The sequence below is a fragment of the Corvus moneduloides genome, chromosome 31 (assembly GCF_009650955.1).
Source record: "Corvus moneduloides isolate bCorMon1 chromosome 31, bCorMon1.pri, whole genome shotgun sequence".
Taxonomy (NCBI): Eukaryota; Metazoa; Chordata; class Aves; order Passeriformes; family Corvidae; genus Corvus; species Corvus moneduloides.
The window spans coordinates 1,262,705-1,287,696 of NC_045506.1; the positions used below are offsets into that span (position 1 = coordinate 1,262,705).

A 24,992-nucleotide genomic window follows, 5' to 3' on the forward strand; every position below is an offset into this window, starting at 1 on the left:
ATATGGCGGCGTTGTCATGGGAACGAGGCGGGGCAAGATGGTGGCGTTGCCGTGGGAACGAGGCGGGGCAAGATGGCGGCGTTGCCATGGGAACGGGGCGGGCCCGCGCGAAAGGCGCGAAGAGGCCTCGAAGTGCCCCAAAATCGGCTGAAATTGCCCCAAAATACAGCGAAAGGGGCGGGAATGGGGCAAAGAGATCCCAAAAGCAACTGGAATTGACCGAAAACAGCCGAAAGTTACACCAAAACCGACCTGGAGCGCATCAAATCCACCCAAAATTATGCAAAACTGGTCTGGAAACACCCAAAACTTGCCTAAAATAGCTCAAAGTGCCCCAGAATACACCAAACCACATGAACACCTTCAAAAGCCACTTAAAACTGTTCACAATCCCTCCCAAGTGGCCCCAAAACCACCCCAAAGTGCCCCAAAATGCTCTAAATCAGTCCAACATGACCCAAAACCACCCCCAAGCATCCTCAAAAGGCCTAAAGTGTCCCCAAATAGCTCAAGTTGACCCCAAATTCCCCCGTATCACACCCAAAATCCCCCAAACCAACTTGAATCACGCCCAAACCAGCCCAAAAAGCGCCGAAATTGCCCGAATTCCACCAACCCAGCCCAAATTACCCCAAACCAGCCCCAAAATCGCTCAAACACCCCCAAAACCAGCCCCAAACCCCCCAACCCAGCCCGAATCGCACCCAACCAGCCTGGAGACCCCCACATTCCCCCCGAAATGAGCCCAAAACGCCGGGTTTCAGCCCAAATCTCTTTATGGGGGGGTTGCAGGGGGGTTGCAGGGCTGGGGGGGGGCTCTGGGGGGGTTTTGGGGGTCCCGGGGGGGTTTTTGGGGGGTCCCTCAGCGGATGGTCTTGACGGGGCTCTTGAAGTTGCTGGCGGCCTGGAGCTGCAGCTGGTAGGCCATGGGGTGGATCTTGAACCCGTAGAGCCTGCGGGGAAAAAAACCGGGATTTTGGGAAAAAACAGGAGTTGGGGGAAAAAACGGGAATTTTGGGGAAAAACGGGAATTTTGGGGACATCATGGGGGGACAGAGTGACACCAGAAGGTTCCAGAGCGAACAAAGTGACCTCAGCAAGCACCAAAGGAATGGGGTCAAAGCACCGTTTTTTTGGGGAGTTTTGGGTTTTTTTGGAGGGAGTTGGGTTCTCTTTTGGAGTTTTTGGCTTGGGGTTTGTTTGGGGGGAGGTTGGGTTTTACGTGCATGTTTTTGGGGGGGGTTTTATTTTTTTTTGAGTTTTTTGAGAGAGTTTTTTTTTTTTTTTTACATTTTTGGAATCATTTCTGCCGTTGTTTCTTGGGGGAAATTTGAAGATTTTTTTACATTTTAGGGTCATTTTTGATGTCATTTTTTGGGGAGAGATTAGGAATTATTTCCTTAAGCTTTGGACTTGTTTTTGCCACATTTTTTAGCAGAAAGCGTGAAGCTGGTTTTGTCAAATTTGGGGGCAATTTCAAAGGGATTTTTTTTAACTTTTGGTGGCGAAATTTGGGGTTGTTTTTGTCACTTTTAGGCTCATTTTTGCAAGATTTTTTGGGGCTTTTTTTTTAAGTTTCAGGGTCAATTTGCAGGAACTTTTTATTCCTTTTAGAGGGGGGAGGATTGGGCTCATTTCCTAAGATTTAACCTCATTTTTGCAGCTTTTCATTCACGTTTCTCTGGGTCGTTTTTTCGACTTTCGGGGTCGTTTTCGCCGCGTTTCTTCGGGGCTGTTTTTCTGATTTCTGCGGCCGTTTTCACGGGGGCTTTTTTTGGGGGGGGTTTGGGGGTTTTTGCTGCGGGGAAACTCTGACCTGGGCACGAACTGGTTGGCGGGGCGCTTGGGGCGGTACTCGGGGTGCACCATGAAGAGCATGTGGGGGAAGCCGGTGCCGAAATAGGCGCCGTCGGTGTGGTGGTGCCGCGAGGACTTGGGCGTGTAAACGTCCATGCACTTGGGGCAGTACAGCTTGACCATGGCCTCGCCGGGGATGTCCGACAGTCCTGGAGGCCACCCCAGACCCCTCCTCAAACGGATGGACCCGAACGAGGCCCCCCCTCAAACGACCCGAAATAAATCCCGAACAGACCCCATAAAAACAGCCCCAAATAACCTAGCCCCAAATCACCCCCCAAAATAACTCAGCTAGGGGTTTTCCCCGTTTTCCCCCAAACCCCACCAATTTTCCCCCAACCCCCCCCCAGTTTTCCCCTAAAATCCCACCGATTTCCCCCCAAAACTCCACCAATTTTCCCCCCAAAATCCCCCCAGTCTTTCCCCCAAACCCCACCAATTTTCCCCCAAACCCCCCCAGTTTTCCCCCTAAAATCCCAGCAGTTCTTCCCCAAAAATCCCACCAATTTTCCCCCAAAACCACCCATTTTCCCCCCAAAATCCCCCCTGTGACCACCCCCCAAAGCCCCCCAGTACCGATGGGCAGCACGGGCTGGTTCTCACAGCCCACCCACGGGCAGGACCCCCCCCAGTTCCCCCCCCCAGTGCCCCCAGTACCGATGGGCAGCATGGGCTGGTTCTCACAGTACACCCGCGGGCAGTACCCGAAGTCTCCCTGCTGGTACTTCTCCAGCTGTGGGGGCACAGGGGGGGTCAGGGGGGGCCCGGGGGGTCCCGGGGGGCTCGGGGGGGGTCCCGGGGGGGGTCGGGGCCGCACCATCTGCGCGATGCCGCGGTTGGTGAGGATGTACCGGGCGTGGATCAGCCCGTAGAGCATCTCGGCCGCCTGCTCGATCAGGTCGCTCTGGTTGGGGTTGTCCTCCAGCTCCTCGTCTGGGGGGGTGGGGGGAGGCCGCAGGGGGTCAGCGCGATGTTGGGGACCCCCCCTCGAGCCCCCCGAAGGCGCTCAGGGCCGTACCTGGCTCCAGGTCCAGGATCATGTCCAGAGCCTGCCGGTAATGGGGCACCTGCTCGTTGAGCCCCGTCAGGTTGAACTTGTCCTGGATGTAATCCTCGTCCACCTGTGGGGAGGATCGGGGCTTTGGGGGGCTCGGGGGTTTCGGGGGGGGTCAGGGTTTGGGGGGAGGGCGTCAGGGTTTGGGTGTTTGCGGGGTCCCGGGTTTGAGGGTCCAGGGCTTTTGGGCTCTCAGGGCGCTCAGGGTGTCAGGAGGAGGATCGGGGGTTGGGGCGGGCCCAGGGCCGGGGGGTGTCCGGGGGTCTCCCGGGGGTCCCTCGCCCACCTCGCAGAAGAACTCGTTGCCGCGGAGGCCGCAGAACCACGAGATCCACGACACCTCCTCGGAGCTGCTCATGGTCCCGGGGTTCTGGGGAGAGGAACGGGGGCAATGAACCCCCCTCCGGATCCCCCAAACCCCCCAGGGCCCCCTCAAACCGCCCCGACCCCCGCCCGGACCCTCAGAGCCCCCGATCGCCGGGGGCCCGAGCGCGAGCCCGCGGCCGCTCCCATCCCACCGCCCGGGCCGGAGGGACCCCGAGCCCCGCCGCGGGACTCCCAAATCCCCCCGGAGCCCCCCAAACCCCCCGGACCCCCCCTGGGGCCTCCCGGGCCCCCTCACCCGCCGCTTTAGGGGCGCTCCGGGCACGATCCGCGCACGCGCAGCCGCCGCTTCCGCCCCAAGCCCCGCCTCCTCCCCGGAACCGACCAATCGGTGCCGGCCGCCTGGTACTTCCGCCCCAAACCCCACCCCCGGGTCGGGACTGACCAATCAGCGCCGGGTATCGCCGTAGCTTCCGCCCGAACTCTCGTCCCGCGCCTGTACCAACCAATCACAGCCCGCTGGTGAGTCACGTGATTCCTCCGCCCCACTCGCAGCTTCCGGTGGCGGCTGCGGGGTCGGTCCGGGACCCCTCGGGGCCCCCAAACACCCCCCGGGCCCCCCCGGGCCCCTCGATGTCGCTGATCGCGTTCCGCCGGGGCCGGGACCAGGCCGGCCGCTGGAAGGACGGGCGGCTGCAGGAGGAGCCGCCCCCGCCGCCCCCCGAGCCCTCCCCGGGCGCTCCCGACCCCGGGGCCGACGCGCGGAGCTTCTACGAGAGCCTGATCGCCGAGGGGGGAGGCGCGGAGCCCCCTCAGAGCCCCCGCAAGCGCCCCCGGGACCTTTCGGGAGAGGGGAAGGAGCCGCCCAGGTCGGTGCGACCCCCGCCAACCCCCCCCGCCCCCCCCCCCAATTACCGAGTAATTAATTATTACCGTTAACGAGAGCCTCCTTCCCGCAGCCCCTCGGACCCCCCCCACTTCTGCCGCAGCTGCGGAGCCTCGTTTCGCGACCCCCCCGCGCGGCACCGCCGCTCCACCGCGCACCTGCTGGGGCTGGGGGGGCCGCCCGCGCCCCCGGCCCCGCTGCACATCCCCCCCTCCAACCCGGGCTACCGCCTGCTGCTGCGGGGGGGGTGGGCGGGGGGCGGCCTGGGCCGGGGGGGGCCGCGGGCGGCGGCTGCCGGTGCCCACCGAGCTCAAGCGGGACCGGGGTGGGCTGGGCTGGGGGCCGGGGTCGCGGCCCCGCGTCACCCACTTCGGGCCGGGGGACGCGGCGGCCGTGGCGGGGCCCCCCCCGCGGGCGAGGGGCGAGGGGGGCAAAGCGGGGCGCGGGGGGGGGTCCCGGTTCCGCTCCGAGGCGGCGGCGCGGGCCTGGGAGATCCGACTGAGGGAGTACATGGAGCGCTGGGACCCTCCGGAGCTCCCGCCCCGAGCGAGCCGGGACCCCCCCTGAGCCCCCCAACCCTCCCCGAGCCCCCCTGAGCCCCCTTCACCCCCCCCCCACCGGCCCCGCCAGCCGCCTCCCCAGAGACCCCCGTGGAGGAATTTGGGGTGGAAAGCCGCGTTTCCGGCCCCACGGTGAGTCTGGGGGGGTTCGGGAGGGGCTCGGGGCCCCCGCTGGGGCTGCGGACCCCCGAAACTGGGGAGGGGTCCCTCCCCCAGTGTCCCTCAAGGCTGACGTGGTCCTCCGCTCCGCCAGGGGGCGGCACAACGGCCTGGAGCTGCTTCCGCCCTGACTCGACTCCACTTCCGGCCGCCCGTGAGGCGACTTCCGCCCGGCCCCTCCGTGGGAACCCCCCGGGACCCCCCACATCCTCTCCGGGATCCCCTAAAACCCTTCCGGGAACACCGAGCAGCTCCTGCAGGAGGGGGAGGGGTTTTGGTGAGACTCTCGGCCTCGCCCTCCACCCCGGAACCTCCCCCCACCTCCCCTGGGGCTCCCCCCCCTCACTGGGGAGGGGTCCCAGCCACGTTCCCCCCCCCCAGATGTGGCAGAGCCGGAGCTCCTCAGCGCCTGGGCCGAGCACCGAGAGCCGCTGGAACCCCAAAGAAGGCTGAGGGAACCCCAAAAACGGCCGAAAATCCCCCCAGGACTCCCACAGCTCTGAAGGAACCCTCGAAATGGGTCTGGGGGCTCTGAAGAAAGCTTAAACTGCATCGAGGGAGCTCTGAGGAGGACAAAAGACCCCCAAAACTGGGATTTTGGGGGCTCGAAAGGGTCCCTCCAAACACGGACTTGAGGGGCAGTAAAAAGGGGCTCTGGACCCCCCCAGACTGAGATCTGTGGGGACAGACCCCCCCCCCCCCCGGGGCTGGGGGCAATAAACGGGGCAGGGCAGGTGCCCCCCCTCCCGCCAGCGAGATTTGGGGCGCTGAAGTTTTCCTGGCGGGAATTTGGGGGCGGAAGCGCCAGATTTGGGCCTCACCCCCCAAAGTTTCGGGGTGGCCGTGACACTTTCGGCCCCCCCCCTGCAGATTTTCCGGATCCCCCACAGTGGTTTTGGGTCCCCCGTGGGCGGTTTTGGGGCCCCCCCCCCGCTGATTTTGGGGCCCCACCAGGGCGGTTTGGGTGGTTCCGCTTTTGGGGGGAGCCCCCGCCCCCCCTTCACCACATCCTTTCCCCCCCACCCCCGCCGGGTTTTCCCAATAAGGAGGTCACGGGGGAGGGGGGTAATTAATAGCCTGGCACGCTAATGAGGCAGCAGTTCATTAATTAAGAGAGGGGAAATCACGGCGGGGGGGGATGGACAGGAGCGGGGTCTTGAGAGAGGAAGGGAGCAGGGGCAGCCCCCACCCCCCAAACCCTGCCCCCCTCCCCCGTGGAGCAGCCGGGGCCCCGCCGGGGTTTTCCTGTCCGGGGGACGTCTCGGGGGGTCGGTGACGCCCCGTGCGGGGGCCGGGGTGGCCATAAAGGCTCCGGGGGGGCTGGGCCAGCTCAGAACCGCCATGGCCGGGCCCCCCCCGCGGCCCCCCCAGCGCTGCCGTGTCCCCAGCGCCGGCGTCGCCGCGCTCGCCCACGTCCTGCTGCTGCTGCTGCTGCTGCTGCTGCTGCCGCCGGCTCCTGGGGCTGCCACCCGCCTGCCCACCCCGGTACGGACCCCCTCGTGTCCCTCTGTGTCCCTCTGTGTTCCTCTGTGTCCCCTCTGCGTCCCCCGTGTCCCTCTGTCCCTTCTCTGTCCCTCTGTATCCCCCCCTTGTCCTCCCCCCATCCCTCTGTGTCCCCCCCTGTCCCCCCCATGCCCAGCCCCTCCTCTGACCCCTCTCTGTCCCCCCAGGACCCCCTGGAGACGCTGACCCCGGCTGTGCCAGGTGAGTGACACCCCCGGGACCCCCCCATGTCCCCTCTGTCTGTCCCCCCCCCCCCCATTCCCTGCCCCCCCAGCTGCCACGCCCTCCCTTTTTGGGGCCACCACTCCCTCCGAGGGGGTCCCTCCTCGTGTCCCCCCATGTCCCAACCCCCCCTTTGTCCCCAGGGGCCCTCCCGGAGCTGCCGCGGGTGACGAGGGGGGACAAACCGGCTGCTCACGTCGTGGGTGAGTGGGGGACGCCGGCGGGAGGGTGGGGTGGAGTTTCAGGGGGGCTTTGAGGAGTTTGGGAGGGACAGAGGGGCCTTTAAGGGAGTGTGGGGACACGAGGGGTGTGGGACGGGGAGGGGACAGCACACCCTGGGGTCTTCGGGGGTTTTTTGGGGTCCTGACTCCCTTTTCGCCTCCAGTCTCGACGTGGCCATCCTCATGGGGGTCCCTGGTGTGGGAGGGGACTTTTTTGGGGCTTTTCTGGGTTTTTTTGGGGTCCTGACCCCCTTTTTGCCCCCAGCCTCAACGTGGCCGTCCTCACGGGGATCCCTGGTGTGGGAGGGGACGTTTTTTGGGGCGTTTTTGGGATCCTGACTCCCTTTTCCCCTCCAGCCTCCATGTGGCCGTCCTCATGGAGGTCCCTGGTGCGGGAGGGGACGTTTTTTGGGGCTTTTTTGGGGTTTTTGGGATTCTGACTCCCTTTTCCCCCCCAGCCTCAATGTGGCCATCCTCATGGAGGTCCCTGGTGTGGGAGGGGACGTTTTTTGGGTTTTTTTGGGTTTTTTTCGGGTCCTGACTCCCTTTTCCCTCCCAGCCTCAATGTGGCCGTCCTCATGGAGGTCCCTGGTGTGGGAGGGGACGTTTTTTGGGTTTTTTTTGGGTTTTTTTTCGGGTCCTGACTCCCTTTTCCCCCCCAGCCTCGACGTGGCTGTCCTCATGGAGGTCCCTGGTGTGGGAGGGGACGTTTTTTGGGTTTTTTTGGGTTTTTTTCGGGTCCTGACTCCCTTTTCCCCCCCAGCCTCAATGTGGCCGTTCTCATGGAGGTCCCTGGTGTGGGAGGGGACGTTTTTTGGGTTTTTTTGGGTTTTTTTCGGGTCCTGACTCCCTTTTCCCTCCCAGCCTCAATGTGGCCGTCCTCATGGAGGTCCCTGGTGTGGGAGGGGACGTTTTTTGGGTTTTTTTGGGTTTTTTTCGGGTCCTGACTCCCTTTTCCCCCCCAGCCTCGACGTGGCTGTCCTCATGGAGGTCCCTGGTGTGGGAGGGGACGTTTTTTGGGTTTTTTTGGGTTTTTTTCGGGTCCTGACTCCCTTTTCCCCCCCAGCCTCGACGTGGCCGTCCTCGCGGGGTTCCCTAGTGTGGGAGGCGAGCGTGGCCCCCGCGCTGGTGCGGAACGGGGTCCGGCTGCGGGGGAACCGGCTGGTGGTGCCCCGGGACGGGCTCTACTTCGTGTACGCCGCCGCCGCCTTCCAGGGCTCGCGCTGCCCGGCCGGGGCGCGGCACCGGCCGCTCCGCCTGGCCGTGTCCCGGCTGTCCCCCGAGTACCCACGGGACGTGCCCCTGCTGCGCGCCGCCCGCTCCGTGTGCCGCGGGGGCAGCCCCGGCGGGCTCTGGGTGGAGTCCCTGTACCAGGGCGCCGTGTTCCAGCTGCGCCGCGGGGACCAGCTGGCCGCCACCACCTCGGCCGGACGCTTCCTGGACCTGCACGGCGCCGGGCAGGCTTACTTCGGGGTGCTGGGCGTGGATTAGGGGGGGACCGGGGGGGTGGGGGGACGGGGCTGGGAGCGTTTGGGGTCAGAGCGGTGTCACGGGGGTGGGCGGAACCGGCGTTGGTCAGGGGTGGACGGAGCTGGGAGCGGTCAGGGGCAGGAGGAGCCATCGGGGATGGGATGGGTGGGGATGGGATGGGTGGGGATTGATGGATGGGGATTGATTGATGGATGGGGATGGGATGGATCAGGATGGGATGGATCGGGATTGATGGATGGGGATTGATGGATCAGGATGGGATGGATGGGAATTAATGGATTGGGATTGATGGATGGGGATTGATGGATCGGGGATTGATGGATGAGGATTGATGGATGAGGATTGATGGATGGGGATTGATGGATGAGGATTGATGGATGGGGATTGATGGATCGGGGATTGATGGATGAGGATTGACGGATCGGGGATTGATGGATGAGGATTGATGGATGAGGATCGATGGATGGGATTGATGGATGAGGACCAGAGCAGGCACAGAGGGGTGGAACTGGGATCAGCAGGAGCAGAGCGAGGGATGGGTGGGGTCAGCCGGGGGTGGACGGGGCTGGGGGTCAGTCGGAACCTGAGATCAGCAAGCCCGGAGTGAACGGGCGGAGAAAAGCTGAAATCTTATTTATTGCACTATTTATGGATTAATATGTAAGTTACGGATTTTTTCAGTCTTTTGTACGTCGTATTGACTTTTTTATACGTTTTTATGTATTTATGGCACACCCACAGCCCAAGAACCGCTAGGTTGGGGCGGGGCCGGTAACTTATTGACTCCTTGTGTAATTTATTGTGGAAAGTCGCAATAAAGTGGAATTTGGGCAGAATTTCGCGCCTGGGGTTTGTCACTGGGGGTGGGGGGAGGGGCTGGGGGAGGGGCGGGGCTTCCCCCACCCCCCCGGGGGGATTTCTGGGGGGAATCTCCCCACCCCCAGCGGCAGCCGAGGGGGAACCCGGGTGTCTGGGCTGCCCCCGGTGCTGCCCAGTCCCTCCCAGTGTCCCCAGTTCCCCCCGCCGGGGGCGTGGCTCCCGTTGCCATGGGAACGAGCGGCGCCGGGCCCTTCGCGCCGCCGGGGGGCGCTGTAGCGACACCGGCACCGCTACGGCGGCGCGAAATGACGTCACCGCCGGGGCTGGGGGCGCGTCCCGGGCTGCTCCACTGCGCGGGCGGGGGCGCCCCCTTGAGCTTGGGGGGCGGCGCGCAGGGCGCGAGCGCGGCCCGTTTTCCCCGCCCTCCCCCCGTCCTGCCCCCCGCAATGGTCTCGCCCGCGCGGAGCCCGCAGCCAATGGCGGAGCGTCCCGCGGCGGCCCCGCCCCCCGCGCGGCGGGGCCCGAGGCGCGCGGCGCATGCGCGGAGGCCCCGCGGGCCGTGTCGGAGGGAGGGGGGGGGCAGCGGAATCCGCCGCCATCCGGCGCCCGCCCGCCCCGCCCGCGGCCCCCGAGCGCGCGGCCGCCGCCGCGGAGCCCGCCCGGGGCGGACAGGTGGGTACGGGCGGGGAGGGGCGCGGCGGCGCGCGGGGGGGGGCGCGATCCGGACCCACCCCCCGCCCGGGCCGCGGCTGCGCCGGCACCGCCGCCATCTTGGAACGGCGAGGCCCCCCCCTCACACCCTCCCCTCCCCCCACACCGGGTCCTATCCCCCACCCCCGGCCCAGGTAACGGGAGGGGGCGGGGCCGGGGGGGGTCCAGTTAACGGGGGGGCGGGGTCCGCTCGGGGTCAGGGGGCATGGGGGGGGCGGTCTGTGGGGCTCCGTGACCCCCCCGCCCCTCCGGTGTCCTCGCTTCTCCGGGGGGGGGGGCCGCGGCCTGTGACCCCCCCCCCTTTCCGCGGGCCTGGCGGGGCCCGAGCCCCCCCGTTCCGCGTGTCCCCACCCCGGCCCGTGCGGTGCCGGTGTCCGGTGTGACCCCCCCGGTGCCCCCGCAGGTCCCGCGGCCGATGCGGCGCCATGAGCGATCGGGCTGCGCGGGGCCGGCGCTACAACTGCCTGAGCCTCAGTGAGAGCTACCGGGGGCGGCCGCTCGAGCCCCCCCGCGCCGCCGGTACGGCCCGGGCACCCCGGGACAGGGCGGGGGGCGCGCACCGGGGGGGGACCCCCAGGCGGCGTTCGGGGGGCTTCTCGCGGGTCCCCCTCGGCGCCAGCGGCGGGTGGGGGTTCAGGGGTCCCCGTTCCTTGGGGGGGCCTCAGGGAGGGAGGAGGGGTCCCGAAGTGGGGGGAGGGGGTACCCCTGAGCGGCCGGGGGGGGATTGGAAGGCTTGGGAGGGGTTCGGGGGGGTGCGGGACCCTCCCGCAGGCGCGTTTGGGGGGTTGAGGGGTCTTCATGAGTGGCCCCCCCATAGCTGGGTCTGGGGGGGCTGAGGAGTCCGGGGTGGGGCTGTGGGACCCCCCCGCAGCCGAGTTTGGTGGGGGGGTCAGGGGTTCCCCCGTGTGAGACCCCCACCGTGGGCTGTAGAGCCTGGACGAGGTGTGAGGGCGGTTCGGGGGTCTCAGCGGAGTTCGGGGGTCCCGGGGGCCGTTTGGGGGGGGTCACACGCGCTGCCCCCCCCCCAGGCGCCCCCCGCCATGGGCTGCAGAGCCTGGGCAAGGTGCCCACCCGGCGCATGCCCCCCCCCGCGCACCTGCCGAGCCTGAAGGCCGAGAACAAAGGGAACGACCCCAACGTGGCCCTGGTGCCCCGCGACGGCTCGGGATGGGCCAGCCGCAGCGACCCCCCCGACCCCCGCAGGTGGGGACCCCCTGGGGGGCGAGGGGGGGCCCGGGGGTGCCGCGGGATGGGGCAGCCGGGGCGGCACCCCCTGACCCCGTCGGTGGGGAGGGTCCTGGGGGAGTCTGGGGGTGCTGGGGGGACTCCAGGATGGACCGGCCAGAGCGAGCCCTTCGCACTCTGCGGGCGGGGAGGCACCGGGCGTGGGGTGGTCTGGAGGTCTTTGGGGTGTCTGGGGGTCCTGGGGGGGACCTGTGGGTCCTGCCCCCCACCAAAGCCGCCCTGACCCACCCCCCCCCACCCCGCCAGTTCCGAGCCCTCCGCCCCTCCCCCGCCGCAGTCGCCGTCACCGCCGGATTCGCAGCCGCCTGCGAGCGGCACCGGGGGGACACGGACCCCGGGGACCCCCGAGGTGAGACCCCCTGCGCCCCCACGCTTCCCTGTGACCCTCTGAAACCCCCCCGCCCCCCCACGAGTCCCCGTTGTGACCCCGCTGTCCCCGCAGAACCCCCCCCCGCCGCCAAGCGCGGCAAAGTCCTGGGCGCAGGCCAGCGGTTCCCCCGCCGATGGTGAGAGACAGACCCCCGACCCCCCCCGGGACCCCCCCCCAGACATCGGGGGCCTTCCCTGACCCCTCACCAGGGTTTGGGGGGGCACCCCTGGCCGCAGGGGAGCTCCGTGCCCCCCCCAACCCCGGTTTCGGGGCCCCCCTGACCCCCCCCGTGCCCCCCAGGTGCCAGGGCCCCGCCCCTCCCGGGCCGGTTCTCACGGGAGGAGTTCCCCAGTTTGGGGGCGGCCGCCGAGCGGGGGAGGGGCGGCCGCGAGCGGGGGGGCGCTGCCGACGCGTCGGGTGGGCGCGCACCGAGCCCCCGCCCCCACGGTGAGTGATCCCCCCCCCTCCCCGGGACCCCTTGGGGGGCTCCCAACCCCTCCAGTACCCCTGCTCCCCATTGAGACCTGCTGGACCCCCCCAGATCGCCCTGACCCCCCCCCAAATCCTTTCCCTACCCCCCCAGAGCTCTGCGACCCCCAGGAACTCCCAGTGTCCCCCCCACTGGTTTTTCAACCCCCCCCAGCCACTCCTGACCCCTCTGGGACCCCCTGGACACCCCCAGCTCCCCCTGGAACCCCTCTGGGACCCCCCGGACACCCCCAGCTCCCCCTGGGACCCCCTGGACACCCCCAGCTCCCCCTGGAACCCCTCTGGGGCCCTCTGGACACCCCCAGCTCCCCCTGGAACTCCTCTGGGGCCCCCCGGACACCCCCAGCTCCCCCTGGAACTCCTCTGGGCCCCCCCGGACACCCCCAGCTCCCCCTGGAACCCCTCTGGGACCCCCCAGACACCCCCAGCTCCCCCTGGAATTCCTCTGGGACCCCCCGGACACCCTCAGCTCCCCCTGGAACCCCTCTGGAACCCCCCCGGACACCCCTGGCCCCCCCCAGAACTCCTCTGGGACCCCCCGGGCACCCCCAGCTCCCCCTGGGACTCCTCTGGGACCCCCTGGACACCCCCAGCTCCCGTGGAACCCCTCTGGGACCCCCCCAGACACCCCCAGCTCCTCCTGGAACTCTTCTGGGTCCCCTTGGACAGCCCTGGCCCCCCCAGAACTCCTCTGGGATCCCCTGGACACCCCCAGCTCCCCCTGGAACCCCTCTGGGACCCCCCAGACACCCCCAGCTTCTCCCGGAACTCTTCTGGGTCCCCTTGGACACCCCTGACCCCTCTTGAGAACCCCTGAGATCCTCCCCTGCTCCTTGGGGACGCCCCAGTGCCCCTCAAGCCCCCCCTGCACCCCATTGGGACCCTGCCCCATATCCTGGGAGCCCCCCCGGCCCCCCGTGCCCCGCTGACCGCTCCGTGCCCCGCAGGCGGCAGCTGGCGGGAGGGGCGCGGGGCCGAGGAGCCGCCGGCCGAGGGGGGGGGAGCCCCCCCCGGGCCCCCCCACTTCCCCCCGTACCGGGGGGTGATGCCACCCTTTGTGAGTAACCGAGGCTGCCCCCTCCCCTAAACCCCCCCCTAAACCCCAGGGGCTGTGCCCTGGCCCGGGGGGGGCTCCCCATTGATTTTGGGGTGTCCCTCCCCCCCCCAGATGTACCCCCCGTACCTGCCCTTCCCGCCGCCCTACGGGCCCTTCCGCAGTCCCGACGCACAGAGGTGAGCGCTGGTTCCCAAACCCCAGTGAGACCCCAAACGTTCCTGAGACCCCAAACCCTCCCTGCGACCCAAACCCTCTCTGCGACCCCAAACCCTCCCTGCAGCCCTAAACCCTCCCTGCAACCCCAAACCCCCCTGCGACCCCAAACCCCCCTGAGACCCCAAACCCTCTCTGCAACCCTAAACCCTCCCTGCAACCCCAAATCCTCCCTGCGACCCTAAACCCTCCCTGCAACCCCAAATCCTCCCTGCGACCCCAAACCCCCCTGAGACCCCAAACCCTCCTGAGACCCCAAACCCCCGACACCTCAAACCCCCCTGAGACCCCAAACCCTCCTGAGACCCCAAACCCCCGACACCTCAAACCCCCCTGAGACTCCAAACCCTCCCTGCGACCCCAAACCCCCCTGTGACCCCAAACCCTCCCTGCAACCCCAAACCCTCCCTGCAACCCCAAACCCCCCTGCGACCCCAAACCCCCCTGAGACCCCAAACCCTCTCTGCAACCCTAAACCCTCCCTGCAACCCCAAATCCTCCCTGCGACCCTAAACCCTCCCTGCAACCCCAAATCCTCCCTGCGACCCCAAACCCCCCTGAGACCCCAAACCCTCCTGAGACCCCAAACCCCCGACACCTCAAACCCCCCTGAGACCCCAAACCCTCCCTGCGACCCCAAACCCCCCTGTGACCCCAAACCCTCCCTGCAACCCCAAACCCTCCCTGCAACCCCAAACCCCCCTGTGACCCCAAACCCTCCCTGCAACCCCAAACCCCCCTGTGACCCCAAACCCTCCCTGCAACCCCAAACCTCCCTGCGACCCCAAACCCTCCCTGCAACCCCAAACCCCCCTGTGACCCCAAACCCTCCCTGCAACCCCAAACCTTCCGTGCAACCCCAAACCCCCCTGAGACCCCAAACCCTCCCTGAGACCCCAAACCCCCCTGTGACCCCAAACCCTCCCTGAGACCCCAAACCCTTCCTGCAACCCCAAACCCCCCTGTGACCCCAAACCCTCCCTGAGACCCCAAACCCTCCCTGAGACCCCAAACCCCCCTGAGACTCCAAACTCCCCTGAGACCCCCAAACCCCCTCAACACCCCAAACTCGGAGCCCTTCCTCCGTGCAGTTCCCTCATTTGGGGTTTACCCCACTCTGATTCTCTGGACCCCCATCCCCCCCCCTACCTTGCCCCAAAGCCCTGACCGCCGTTTCCCACCAAACCCTTGAAATTCCGTCAGTTTTTGGGAAATGTAAAATTCCCTTTTTTTGTTCCCCCTATCTTTGTCCATCGGGGGAACCCCAAAACCTCATTTCCCCACAATCCCCACATTGAGAGGGACCCTGAACCCCCCAAAACCCTTGCGGAGTTCCCAAACCCCTGAATCCCCCTCTCCTCCCCAATCCCTTTCACTGAGGTGACCCCAAACCTTCTCCGTCCCCCCAGTTCCCGCTTTGTGGGGGACCTCAACCCCCCCCCCCAGTCCTTCTGGTGTGACCCCAGACCCGCCCCACCGTAACCCCGGGGTTTTGGGGTCCCCGCAGGTTCCCGCGGCCGGGGGGTCCCCGTGGGGCCGCGGCCCCACCCCGGGGGGGGTCGCCCCCGTCCCGGCCCCCCGTCCTGCGCCAGGACGAGCTGCGGGAGTTCGATGAGCTGGACCAGGAGAACGACGAGGGCTGGGCCGGTAACGGGGCCGGGGGGCTCTGGGGGGGGGCTCTGGGGGTGCTGTGGGACCCCCACCCACATTTTCCCCACCCCCCCCCAGGAGCGCACGAGGAGGTCGATTACAGCGAGAAGCTCAAGTTCAGCGATGAGGAGGACGGGCGGGACGAGGACGAGGACGAGGAGGGGTGCGGACCCCCCCCCAAATGGGGGGCAGCCCCCCCAGCGCCCCCATAACCGCTGTGGGGCACCCCAAGCTCCTCCCTAACCCCCCCCGTGTCCCCCCAGGAAGGAGAACGAGCCTCCGGCCCCCCCCGAGGCACCGCCCCCCCCCAGGGAGGAGCCGCCGCCCCCCAAGTCCCCCCCGGAGGGGCCCAAGGAGCCGCCGCCCCCCCCGGCCCCGCCCGCGCGGGCCCCGCCCCCGCCGCCTCCCCCCAACCGCGGCAGCTGGGCCACGCCCAACGAGCTCCCGGTGAGCTGGGGGGGACGGGGGGGACAGGTGGGGCACAGGTGTGCTCAGGTGTGACGTGGGTACATACAGGCGTGACACAGGTGTGATGTAGGTACGTACAGGTGTGCTCAGGCGTGACACAGGTAGGTTCTGGTGTGATGTAGGTACGTACAGGTGTGCTCAGGTGTGACACAGGTAGGTTCGGGTGTGATGTAGGTACGTACAGGTGTGCTCAGGTGTGATGTAGGTACGTACAGGTGTGCTCAGGCGTGACACAAGTAGGTTCAGGTGTGATGTAGGTACGTACAGGTGTGCTCAGGTGTGACACAGGCATGCTCAGGTGTGATGTAGGTACGTACAGGTGTGGCACAGGCGTGTTCAGGTGTGCTCAGGTGTGACGTGGGTACGTACAGGCGTGACACAGGTGTGATGTAGGTACGTACAGGTGTGCTCAGGTGTGACACAGGCATGCTCAGGTGTGATGTAGGTACGTACAGGTGTGCTCAGGTGTGACACAGGTAGGTTCAGGTGTGATGTAGGTACGTACAGGTGCGCTCAGGTGTGACACAGGTAGGTTCAGGTGTGATGTAGGTACGTACAGGTGTGCTCAGGTGTGACAGGCATGCTCAGGTGTGATGTAGGTACGTACAGGTGTGCTCAGGTGTGACAGGCATGCTCAGGTGTGATGTAGGTACATACAGGTGTGACACAGGCATGTCCAGGTGTGGTCAGGCGTGATGTAGGTACGTACAGGCGTGACACAGGTGTGATGTAGGTACGTACAGGTGTGCTCAGGTGTGACAGGCGTGCTCAGGTGTGATGTAGGTACGTACAGGTGTGGCACAGGTGTGCTCAGGTGTGACGGGTACATCCAGGTGTGGCACAGGTGTGCCCTGGTGCATACAGATGTGATGCAGGTGTGCTCAGGCATATTCCAGAGTGACGTAGGTACGTACAGGCGCGACACAGGTGTGCTCAGGTGTGATGTAGGTACGTACAGGTGCGACACAGGTGTGCTCAGGTGTGACGTGGATGTGGCAGACTTGTATTCAAGGGTGACGGGGGCGTCTGTAGTGTACCTAGACGTGACAGAGGTGCATCCAGGTGTGTCCAGCTGTGGCAGAGGTGCGAGGCAGGTGCATTTAGGACTTCCCAGCTGTGTTCAGGTGCAGCAGAGGTGTGTGCAGGTCTGATACGTGCATGTCAGTGCGTCGCAGAGGTGTCATGGAGGTGTCACACAGGCGTCTGTAGTGGCTGTAAGTGTTACACAGGTGTCACACAGGTGTCTGTAGTGGCTGTGTCACACAGGTGTCACACAGGTGTCACACAGGTGTCTGTAGTGGCTGTGTCACACAGGTGTCACACAGGTGTCACACAGGTGTCGTTGGCTGGCTGTAAACATCGTTCAGGTGTCGTGGGTGTCGCACAGGTGTTAACGGGTGGCTGTAGGTGTCACGCAGGTGTTTGTAGTGGTTGTAGGTGTCACAGGTGTCACACAGATGTCACACATACGGTGGTGGGTGGCTGTAGGTGTCGCACAGGTGTCACGCAGGTGTCTGTAGTGGCTGTGTTACGCAGGGGCCACACAGGTGTCGGTGGGTGCCTGTAAGTGTCACGCAGGTGTCCGTAGGTGTCACACAGGTGTCAGTGGGTGGCTGTAGATGTCACGGGTGTCACACAGGTGTCACACAGATGCCGGTAAGTGGCTGTAGGTGTCACACAGGTGTCACACAGGTGTCACACAGATGCCGGTGGGTGGCTGTAGGTGTCACGCAGGTGTCACACAGGTGTCACACAGATGTCACACAGATGCCGGTGGGTGGCTGTAGGGGTCACACAGGTGTCTGTAGTGGCTGTAGGTGTCATAGGTGTCACGCAGGTGGCACACGGATGCCGCTGGGTGGCTGTAGGTGTCACACAGGTGTCATACAGGTGTCTGTAGGGGTTGTAAGTGTTCCACAGATGCCACACAGGTGTCGGTGGGTGGCTGCCAGTGTCCCACAGGTGTCACACAGGTGCGTGTGGTGCCTGTAAGTGTCGTACAGGTGTAGACTGGTATCCGTGATGGCTGTAAGTGTCACACAGGTGTCTGTAGCGGTTGTAGGTGTCACAGGTGTCACACAGGTGTCGGTGGGCGGCCGTAGGTGTCACACAGGTGTCACACAGGTGCGTGCAGCTGTCCCAGGTGTGTCACGCAGGTGTTGTGCCCGCAGGACGAGGACGAGGCGTGGCGGCGGCGCCGCCGGCAGAGCTGTGCCGAGCTGTCGCAGGCGGTGGCGCGGGCGCGGCGGCGCCGCGAGGCCGAGGAGCGCCGCATGGCCGAGCAGCGCCGCGCCGCCTGCGCCGAGAAGCTCAAGCGCCTGGATGAGCGCTTCGGGGCCCCCCCCGAGCGCCGCCCGCCCGCGGGGACCCCCCCGGGGCCCCCCTCCGGCACCGCCGAGGCCCCCCCGGGCCCCCCTGAGCCCCCGCCCGCCCCCCCTGAGGCCGCCCCGGAGCCGCCAGAGCCGCGGGAGGAGCCCGAGAGCAGCGGGGGAGCCCCCGGGGCCGCAGGTGGGGCGGGGGGCTGAGGGGTGGGACCCCCGAACCGCCGGTGGCCTCTGGAGGGAGTTTGGGGGGCTTTTGGGGGGATCTTGGTTCTGGGACAGCCCTGTAGCGGGGCTGTGGGGTCTGGGGGGGTGTGTGGGAGGGTTTAGGGGTGCCCCACAGTAGGGCTGGGGGTCTGTGGGGCTGTGGAGGGTGTGTGGGGGGGGGGGGTCTGGGGGTGCCTCACAGTGGGGTGGGGCACACAGGGACCCCCTGACCCCTCTCTGTGCCCCCAGCAGAGCCGCCTCTCCCCGAGGTGCCCCCTGAGCCCCCCGAGGAGCCGCCGCCACCCCCCCCGGCCCCTCCGGCTGCCGCTGCGCCCCCCAAGGGGGACCCTAAAGGGGAGGGGGGGGCGGCCCCCCCACGCCAGCCCCCCCCGGCCCAGCCCCCTGCGTACCCCAAGTACCAGAAGTCGCTGCCCCCCCGGTTCCAGCGCCAGCAGCAGGTGGGGGGGCTCTGGGAACAGGGGGGGCTCTGGGGGGCCGGGAATTGGGGAGGGGGCCGCGTAGCGGGGCTGGGAGTGGAGACACCCCCCAAGCGTGGGGGTCTCAGGAGGGTGGGCTGTGCCCCTGGCTTGAGGTCTTTGGGGGGTGGGGTTTGCCTGCAATTCAGGGGTTTTTGGGGTGGGCTTTGCCCCCCCTTTTAGGGGGGGGAAGTTGGGTCCCCAAACTTCAGGGTTTTGAACCAGGTTGTGCCACCCCCCAATCTGGGTGATTTTGGGCTTGGTTGTGCCCCTATCCAGGGGTTGGTCTCTAGGGGGGGGGGCTCAGACCGTGCCCCAATCCGGGGGTCCCGGGGGGGGGGGCACAGACCGTGCCCCAATCCGGGGGTCCCGGGGGGGGGGGGCTCAGACCGTGCCCCAATCCGGGGGTCCCGGGGGGGGGGGCTCAGACCGTGCCCCAATCCGGGGGTCCCGGGGGGGGGGGGCTCAGACCGTGCCCCAATCCGGGGGTCCCCGGGGGGCTCAGACCGTGCCCCAATCCGGGGGTCCCGGGGGGGGGCTCAGACCGTGCCCCAATCCGGGGGTCCCCGGGGGGCTCAGGCCGTGCCCCAGCCCGGCCCCCCTGACCCCCCGTGCCCGCAGGAGCAGCTCCTCAAGCAGCAGCAGCAGTGGCAGCAGCAGCAGCACGGCCCCCCCGCGGCCCCCCCTGCGGCCCCGCCGGCGCTGGGGGCTCTGGGGGCGGGGGTGCCCCCCCCCGGCGCGGCCCCCCCGGCCCCCCCCGGCCCCCCCAAGCTGTTCGGGGCCCTGGGCCGGCCCCCGGCGCTGCCCCAGCTCGGCTTCGACCCCCGCTGGGTGATGCTGCCGCCCTACGTGGACCCTCGGCTGCTGCCCCCCCGCGCCGCCCCCGTCGACTTCTACCCCCCCGGCGTGCACCCCTCTGGTAAGGGGGGGTCCCGGGGGTGGGGGAGCTGGGCCTGGGGGGTCTCAGCCTCGTGGGACGGTTCTGGGGGGTCTCGAGCACATGGGGTGGGTTTGGAGGGGAGGGCGTTTGCGGGGAGTTTGACCCTATGAAGCGTTAGGGGTGTGCGATCCCGACAGGAGGGATTTTGGGGAGGGTCTGAGGCACACGGGGTAGGTCTGGGGGATCTCGCCCCACTGAGGGGGTGCTGGGGGGGTCTCACCCCGTGTCCCCCCTCCCCAGGGCTGCTGCCGCGGGAGCGCTCGGACAGCGGGGGCTCGGGCTCGGAGCCCTTCGACCGCTCGCCCGCGGCCCCCCCGCTGCGGGACCGCGGGACCCCCCCGGGGGACCCCAAACCCTCCTGGGGGGGCGACGCCTTCACAGCCCCCCCCGAGCCGCGGGGGCTGCCCTCGCCCCTGCGCCCCCCCGCCGGCGACGACGACAAGGGGCTGCGGTGAGTGGGGGGCTGGGGGGGGGCGTGGGGAGGCTGCGGTAAGCGAGGGGGGGCCGGGAAGTTTTGGGGGGGGGATCAGGGCAGGTCTGGGGGGGCGTTTTGGTGGTCTCAGCCCCACTGACTCTCTCTCCCCCCTTGTTCCCCCAGGAGTGAGACCCCCCCGGTCCGCCTGCGGGACCCCGGCGCGCCCCCTCCCTACGCCTACCCCCCTTTCGAGAACGGAGGGGGCCCCCCCCTGCCCCGCTTCCCGCCCCCCCCCGCCGAGGACCCCCCTGCGCCCCCCCGGCCCTGGGCCCTGCCCCCGGCCGCGCCTCCCCCGCGCCCCCCGGAGCCCCCCCTCGCCCCCGACGGGGCCCCCCCGGAGCCGCCGCCCCCCCCCCGGCGCCGCCGCCCCCCGCCCGCCCGTCTTCCAGGAGCCCCCCAAGAAGGCGCCGCCCCCCCAGAAAGCCCTGAAGGAGGAAGGGGGGGCGGCGCTGGGGGGGCCCCCCAAGGAGGACGGGGGGGGCCAGCGCCGGCCCGAGCGCCCCCCCCGCGCCCCCCCCGACCCGCACAAGGCCCCGCGGGGGGGGTCTCGCACCGAGACCCGCTGGGGACCCCGGCCCGGCGCCCCCCCCCCGCCGCGCGGCCCCCCCCGAGGAGCCCGCCGAGAAGGGCCCCCCCCCCGCGGCGCGCGGGGCCCATCAAGAAGCCCCCCCCGAAGGAGGAGGGGGCGGCGGGCGAGGAGCCCCCCCCCGCCAAGGACTCCCCGAAGCCCCCCAAGGCCAAGCCCGCGGCCGCCCCCTCCCCCGCGGCCAAGGACCCGGGGGCGCCGCCGGGGGGGGCGGGGGCGGGGTCCCCCTCGCGCCGCCGCTGCCGCGACCCCGCCCTGGAGCGCGGGGGGGGCGCGGGGGGGCCGCGGGGGCGACCGCGGGGGGGGCGCGGGGAGTTCTTCGCGCGGGGCCGCGGCTTCCGGGGGGCCTACGGGGGGCGCGGCCGGGGCGGGGGGGGCCCGGGGCCGCCCCCCCCGCGAGTTCCGTGGCTTCCGCGGCCCGGCCGGGGAGCCCCCCCCGCCCGCGGGCCCCCCCGGCGGCGCCCCCCCCGCGGCCCCCCCCCGCGCCGCCGGGCTCGGAGCCGCGCAGCGAGGGCTCGGAGTACGAGGAGGAGCCCCCCCGGCGGCGGCAGCGCGGCTCCGAGAGCTCCGACACGGGGGGCGGCGAGACCCCCCCGCGGCCCCCCCGCGCCGCCGCCGCCGCCGCCGCCCCCCCCCCGGGGCTGCCCCCCCGCGCCCCCCGCGGCCGCGTCTTCACCCCCCGGGGGGTCCCGTCCCGGCGGGGGCGCGGGGGGGGCCGCCCCCCCCCGGCCTGGAGCCCCCCCCCGGCGCAGGACCCCCCCCCCGCAGCCGCCGGCCCCGGCGCAGCCCCCCCGCGGGGGCGGGGGCTCGGAGCGGCCGCCCCGGCGGCGCCGGCACGGGCGGGGGCAGCAGCAGGACAAACCCCCCCGGTTCCGCCGCCTGCGCCAGGAGCCCCCCCCGCCCCCCCGCGGCGCCGCCCCCCGCCCCCAGCGCCGCCGCCGCCCCCAGCGCCGCCGCCGCCCCCCCCCGGCGCCCCCCCCGCTCCCCCGAGCACAACTCGGACCAGTGGGAGACGGCCTCGGAGAGCTCCGACCTGGGGGGGCGCCGGGGGGGCCCCCCCGAGCGGGACCCGCCCGCGCCCGGCGGCCCCCCCGCGCAGGGCCCCCCCCCCCGCCGCCCCCCCCCCCCCCCGCCTGGCCAAGCGCAGCTTCTCCAGCCAGCGCCGCTCCGGGGGGGGCGCGGGGGGCCCCCCCCAAAACACCCCCCAAGGGGGGGGGCGGCCGCAGCGGGGGGGGCCGCGGGGGTGGCGGGGGGCGCGGGGGGGACAAGAGGGGGTGGCCCTCGCCCCGAAACCGCAGGTGAGGGGGGGCTGGGGGGTCCTGGGGGGGGGGGGGGGGGTCAGCGTTTTAGGGGGGTCATGGGGGGGAGGGCAGTGGGGAGGGGCTGAACGGGGTTTTGTGGGAGTAAAATGGGGGGAGGGGTTTTGAGGGTCCTGGGGGGTCTCAGAGGGCCGGGGGGGTGGATCTGGGGGGTTTGGGGGACCCAGGACTGAGTTCTGGGCAGGGCCTGGGGAATTCTGGGGCATCCTGGGGGGATAAAAGGGGGGGTTGAAGGTTCAGGGGTTGTTCAGAAGGGGTCTCTCACCCTCCGTGTGCCCCTCCCCCGCAGCCGTAACACCGAGGAGCCCCCCGCCCCCCCTGGCCCCCCCGGCTCGGGCACCGCCCCCCCCGGGCTGGCGCTGCCCCCGGCCCCCTCGGCTGTTTTCCGCCTGGACCGGGTGGTCCCGAGCGACCCCGGGGGGATCCGCAGGGCCCTGGCCCAGCTGCGCCCCAAGGCCGGGACCCCCGCCCCGGGGCTGCCCCCCCCTGCAGGTACGGACCCCCCCGAGCCCCCCTTGTGCCCCCCCGATCCCCCCAGCCCCCCATAACCGCCCCCTTTTCTCTGCACAGCCCCTGAGCCCCCCCTGGGCCCCCCCCCTGGGCCCTCCCGGAGCCCCCCGGGCCGGGCCGGGCCTCGGGGGCTTCTTGGCCAAACGACGCGAAAGGGCCCAGAATCAGGTGAGGGGGAGGGGCGGGAGGGGGGCCTGGGGGGTCCTTGGGGCTCCCCTGCCCCCTCCCCCCACTGACCCCCCCTTGCACCCCCCCAGGATCCCCTGGGGTTCGGGGACCCCCAGCAGGATGGGCCGGGGGAGCCGCAGGGGAGGCTGAGCCCCCCCCTCTGGAGCCACCTGCCCACCAGTAAGGGACTGGGGAGCACTGGGAGAAGGGACAGGGGCCACTGGGACGTGCTGGGAGGTACTGGGGGGCACTGGGAAGGGACTGGGATGCCCTGGGGTTAAATAGGGCGTAGTGGGGGCACTGGGATTAAATAGGGGGTGTGGGATTTACTGGGGGGCACTGGGAGGTATTGGGGGGCACTGGGAAGGGACTGGGAGGCACTGGGATTGAACAGGGGGCTTTGGGAGTTACTGGGGGGCACTGGGAGTCACAGGGGGTTCCCTGCCCCCCCAGGTGCCCCCCCCAAGCCGCTGGCCCCGGGGCAGCCCTGGATCGAGCCCCTCCCCCCGTTTGAGGACGCCGCCAGCCCCGAGGTGAGGCCGGGGGGGGGGCGCGGGGGGGTCCCCGCCCCCCGTGTGTGATCCCCCAGCCCGCTGACCCCCGCCCTCCCGCAGCCCAGCCCCTCGGACAGCGGCGTGGAGCTGAGCGGGGACTCGGCCGCCTGCAGCCAGCGCAGCTCCCCCGACGGGGGCCTGGCCCCGAACCCGCCCGGGGGGGCGCAGCCGGGGGGGCCCCCCCTGCCCGAGGGGCCCCCGGAGCCGCGGTGCCGCCTGCCCCCCCCCCGCGAGGACACCCAGGTACGGGGGCCCCGAAACCCCGGGGGGGGCGGGGGGGGGGGTTCAGGTAAACCCTGAGCCCCCCCCGCACACCCTGCCCCCCCCCCCCCCAGTTGTGCGGGGCCCCCCCCACGGCCCCCCCGGGCCCCATCGGCACCGAGCGCTCCCAGCGAGCCCGGAACCCCCCCGGCGGGGGCGGCGAGGTCTGGGGGCCCCCCCACGGCACCGACGGGGACCCCCGGCCCCGAGAGCGCGGAGAGAAGGAGGGAGTGCCCCCCCCCGGGGGGGGAGACGGGGTAAGGGGGGCTGGGGGGGCACCGAGGGGTTTGGGTCAGGATTTGGGGCAGGCACAGAGGGGTTTGGGGTCAGGGTTTGGGGGAGGCACAGAGGGGTTTGGGGTCAGGATTTGAGGGAGGCACAGAGGGGTTTGGGGGAGGCACAGAGGGGTTTGGGGTCAGGGTTTGGGGTCAGGGTTTGGGGTCAGGATTTGGGGGAGGCACAGAGGGGTTTGGGGGAGGCACAGAGGGATTTGGGGTCAGGGTTTGGGGTCAGGATTTGGAGGAGGCACAGAGGCGTTTGGGGGAGGCACAGAGGGGTTTGGGGTCAGGATTTGGGGGAGGGTTTCACTGCGTCTCTTTCCTTCCCCCCAGCTCAGCGTTGCCCCCCGGGACTGGGAGCTGCTGCCTGGGGGGGGTCCCGAGGCCCCCCCAAATCGGCCCCTGGAGTCCAAGGGCCCCCCCGGGGACCCCCCCGGGCCCAGCCAGCGCCCGTTCCCCGAGCTCTGCTACGGGGGGGCTGCAGCCGCCGGGCAGGTACGGGGGTGAGGGTTACCCAGGGGGCCACCCTGAGGGGGGGCTGGGGGGGCTCGGTGGGACCGACCTGACCCCCCCTTGTTCCTCAGGTGCCCCCCCCAGCCACGGAGCCCCCCCCCGGCAGCAGCAGCAGCTTCCGGCCAGGGACGCCCTCGCTGACCCCGTACAGGTACCTGAGGGGGGGCACACCTGGGGGGTCTGGGGGGTTCCTGGCTCCCCCCGAGCCCCCCTGAGCCCTCCCCCCGTGTCCCCCCAGGCCGGTGCTGGTGGCGGGGGCGGGGCTGCCCCTCCCCCCGCTCAAGGGCCCCTTCATGGATTTCCCGGCCCTGGGGGGCCCCGACCTGGCCAAGCTGGGGGGGGCGGGGGGGGTCCTGTACCCGCCCCCGTTCCTGTACGGGCCCTACTGCCCCGACCCCCCCGTGCTGCAGGTGAGTGGGCGGGGCTGGGGGCGGGGCTGGCGGGGCCTGGGCGGGGCTAACGTGGCCACGCCCCCGCAGGTGCGGCAGGAGCTGACCCCGCCCTCGGAGTTCTACGGGCAGGGCCAGAGCAGCTTCCAGCAGGTACGGCCACACCTGGGCTGGCCCCGCCCCCCGGGCTGGCCCCGCCCCCCGTAACCCCCTCCCCCCGTGTCCCCCCAGATGCTGCTGCCGCTGGTGGAGCCCCCCCCGGTCCCGCCCGTCGTCAACTTCGGGGCCCCCCCGGCGCCGCCCCTCCCCCTCCTGCCGCTGGGGCGGCTCCTGGCCCCGCCCGCCCGGCCCTTCGCCCCGCCCCCCCACCGCGGGCCCCGCCCCCGCCCGGCCGAGCCCCCCCCTCCCCCCGGGGCGCCGGCCCCTCCCCCCGCCGCCCCTCCCCCCACCCTGCCTCCCCCTGTCCCCCGTGCCGCCCCTCCCCCCCCGGGGTCCCGCCGCCCCCCCAGCGCTTGGGGCCCCCCCCGGGCCCCCCCGGAGCCGCAGCGCCCCCAGTGACCCCTCCCCCACCCGGGGGGTCCCGGTATTTATGCGGGTGGGGGAGTGGCCGGACGTAATCCCCCTCCCCCTCTCCTTGCGTGGGGCGCGGCCCCTCCCCCTCCTTTGGTAAAGAAACGTTGAAAACGATAAAAAACA

At 69.8% G+C, this 24,992-nt stretch overlaps 4 protein-coding genes and 1 long non-coding RNA gene across 5 annotated transcripts; 4 read left to right on the forward strand and 1 right to left on the reverse strand.

Moving 5' to 3' along the window:
• Positions 1-821: 821 nt before the first annotated feature.
• Positions 822-3,623, reverse strand: CSNK2B (casein kinase 2 beta). The gene is made up of 7 exons (XM_032094408.1): positions 3,534-3,623; positions 3,198-3,281; positions 2,876-2,978; positions 2,675-2,790; positions 2,515-2,590; positions 1,817-2,006; positions 822-953 (listed from the first exon to the last, which is right to left on the reverse strand). Exons 2-7 carry the CDS (start codon positions 3,267-3,269, stop codon positions 863-865), a joined length of 648 nt encoding a protein of 215 aa, XP_031950299.1. The 5' UTR covers positions 3,270-3,281; positions 3,534-3,623; the 3' UTR covers positions 822-862.
• Positions 3,624-3,746: 123 nt separating this feature from the next.
• GPANK1 (G-patch domain and ankyrin repeats 1) lies at positions 3,747-4,717 on the forward strand. The gene is made up of 2 exons (XM_032094292.1): positions 3,747-4,104; positions 4,195-4,717. The coding sequence occupies exons 1-2, from the start codon at positions 3,869-3,871 to the stop codon at positions 4,715-4,717; spliced, it is 759 nt and encodes a 252-aa protein (XP_031950183.1). The 5' UTR covers positions 3,747-3,868.
• Positions 4,718-8,302, forward strand: LOC116436961 (lymphotoxin-alpha-like). Its single transcript, XM_032094407.1, has 6 exons — positions 4,718-4,813; positions 4,935-5,117; positions 5,222-6,325; positions 6,511-6,544; positions 6,709-6,768; positions 7,853-8,302. Exons 3-6 carry the CDS (start codon positions 6,182-6,184, stop codon positions 8,275-8,277), a joined length of 663 nt encoding a protein of 220 aa, XP_031950298.1. The 5' UTR covers positions 4,718-4,813; positions 4,935-5,117; positions 5,222-6,181; the 3' UTR covers positions 8,278-8,302.
• A 1,422-nt stretch (positions 8,303-9,724) lies between these two features.
• PRRC2A (proline rich coiled-coil 2A) lies at positions 9,725-24,854 on the forward strand. The gene is made up of 32 exons (XM_032094293.1): positions 9,725-9,768; positions 10,211-10,326; positions 10,836-11,010; positions 11,299-11,401; positions 11,495-11,558; positions 11,723-11,869; positions 12,859-12,968; positions 13,080-13,144; positions 14,689-14,828; positions 14,910-14,994; positions 15,095-15,278; positions 17,471-17,807; positions 18,077-18,285; positions 18,925-19,222; positions 19,484-19,694; positions 19,842-19,986; positions 20,108-20,297; positions 20,620-20,924; positions 21,073-21,219; positions 21,514-21,602; positions 21,913-22,115; positions 22,162-22,301; positions 22,391-22,481; positions 22,755-22,834; positions 22,916-23,098; positions 23,191-23,373; positions 23,728-23,889; positions 23,979-24,058; positions 24,146-24,317; positions 24,387-24,449; positions 24,528-24,670; positions 24,806-24,854. Exons 2-32 carry the CDS (start codon positions 10,233-10,235, stop codon positions 24,852-24,854), a joined length of 4,647 nt encoding a protein of 1,548 aa, XP_031950184.1. The 5' UTR covers positions 9,725-9,768; positions 10,211-10,232.
• LOC116436863 lies at positions 15,295-17,424 on the forward strand. The gene is made up of 8 exons (XR_004237091.1): positions 15,295-15,326; positions 15,546-15,649; positions 15,682-15,775; positions 15,859-15,979; positions 16,022-16,528; positions 16,614-17,022; positions 17,087-17,116; positions 17,402-17,424. It is a non-coding gene; the product is annotated as an uncharacterized LOC116436863 (long non-coding RNA).
• Positions 24,855-24,992: the final 138 nt, after the last annotated feature.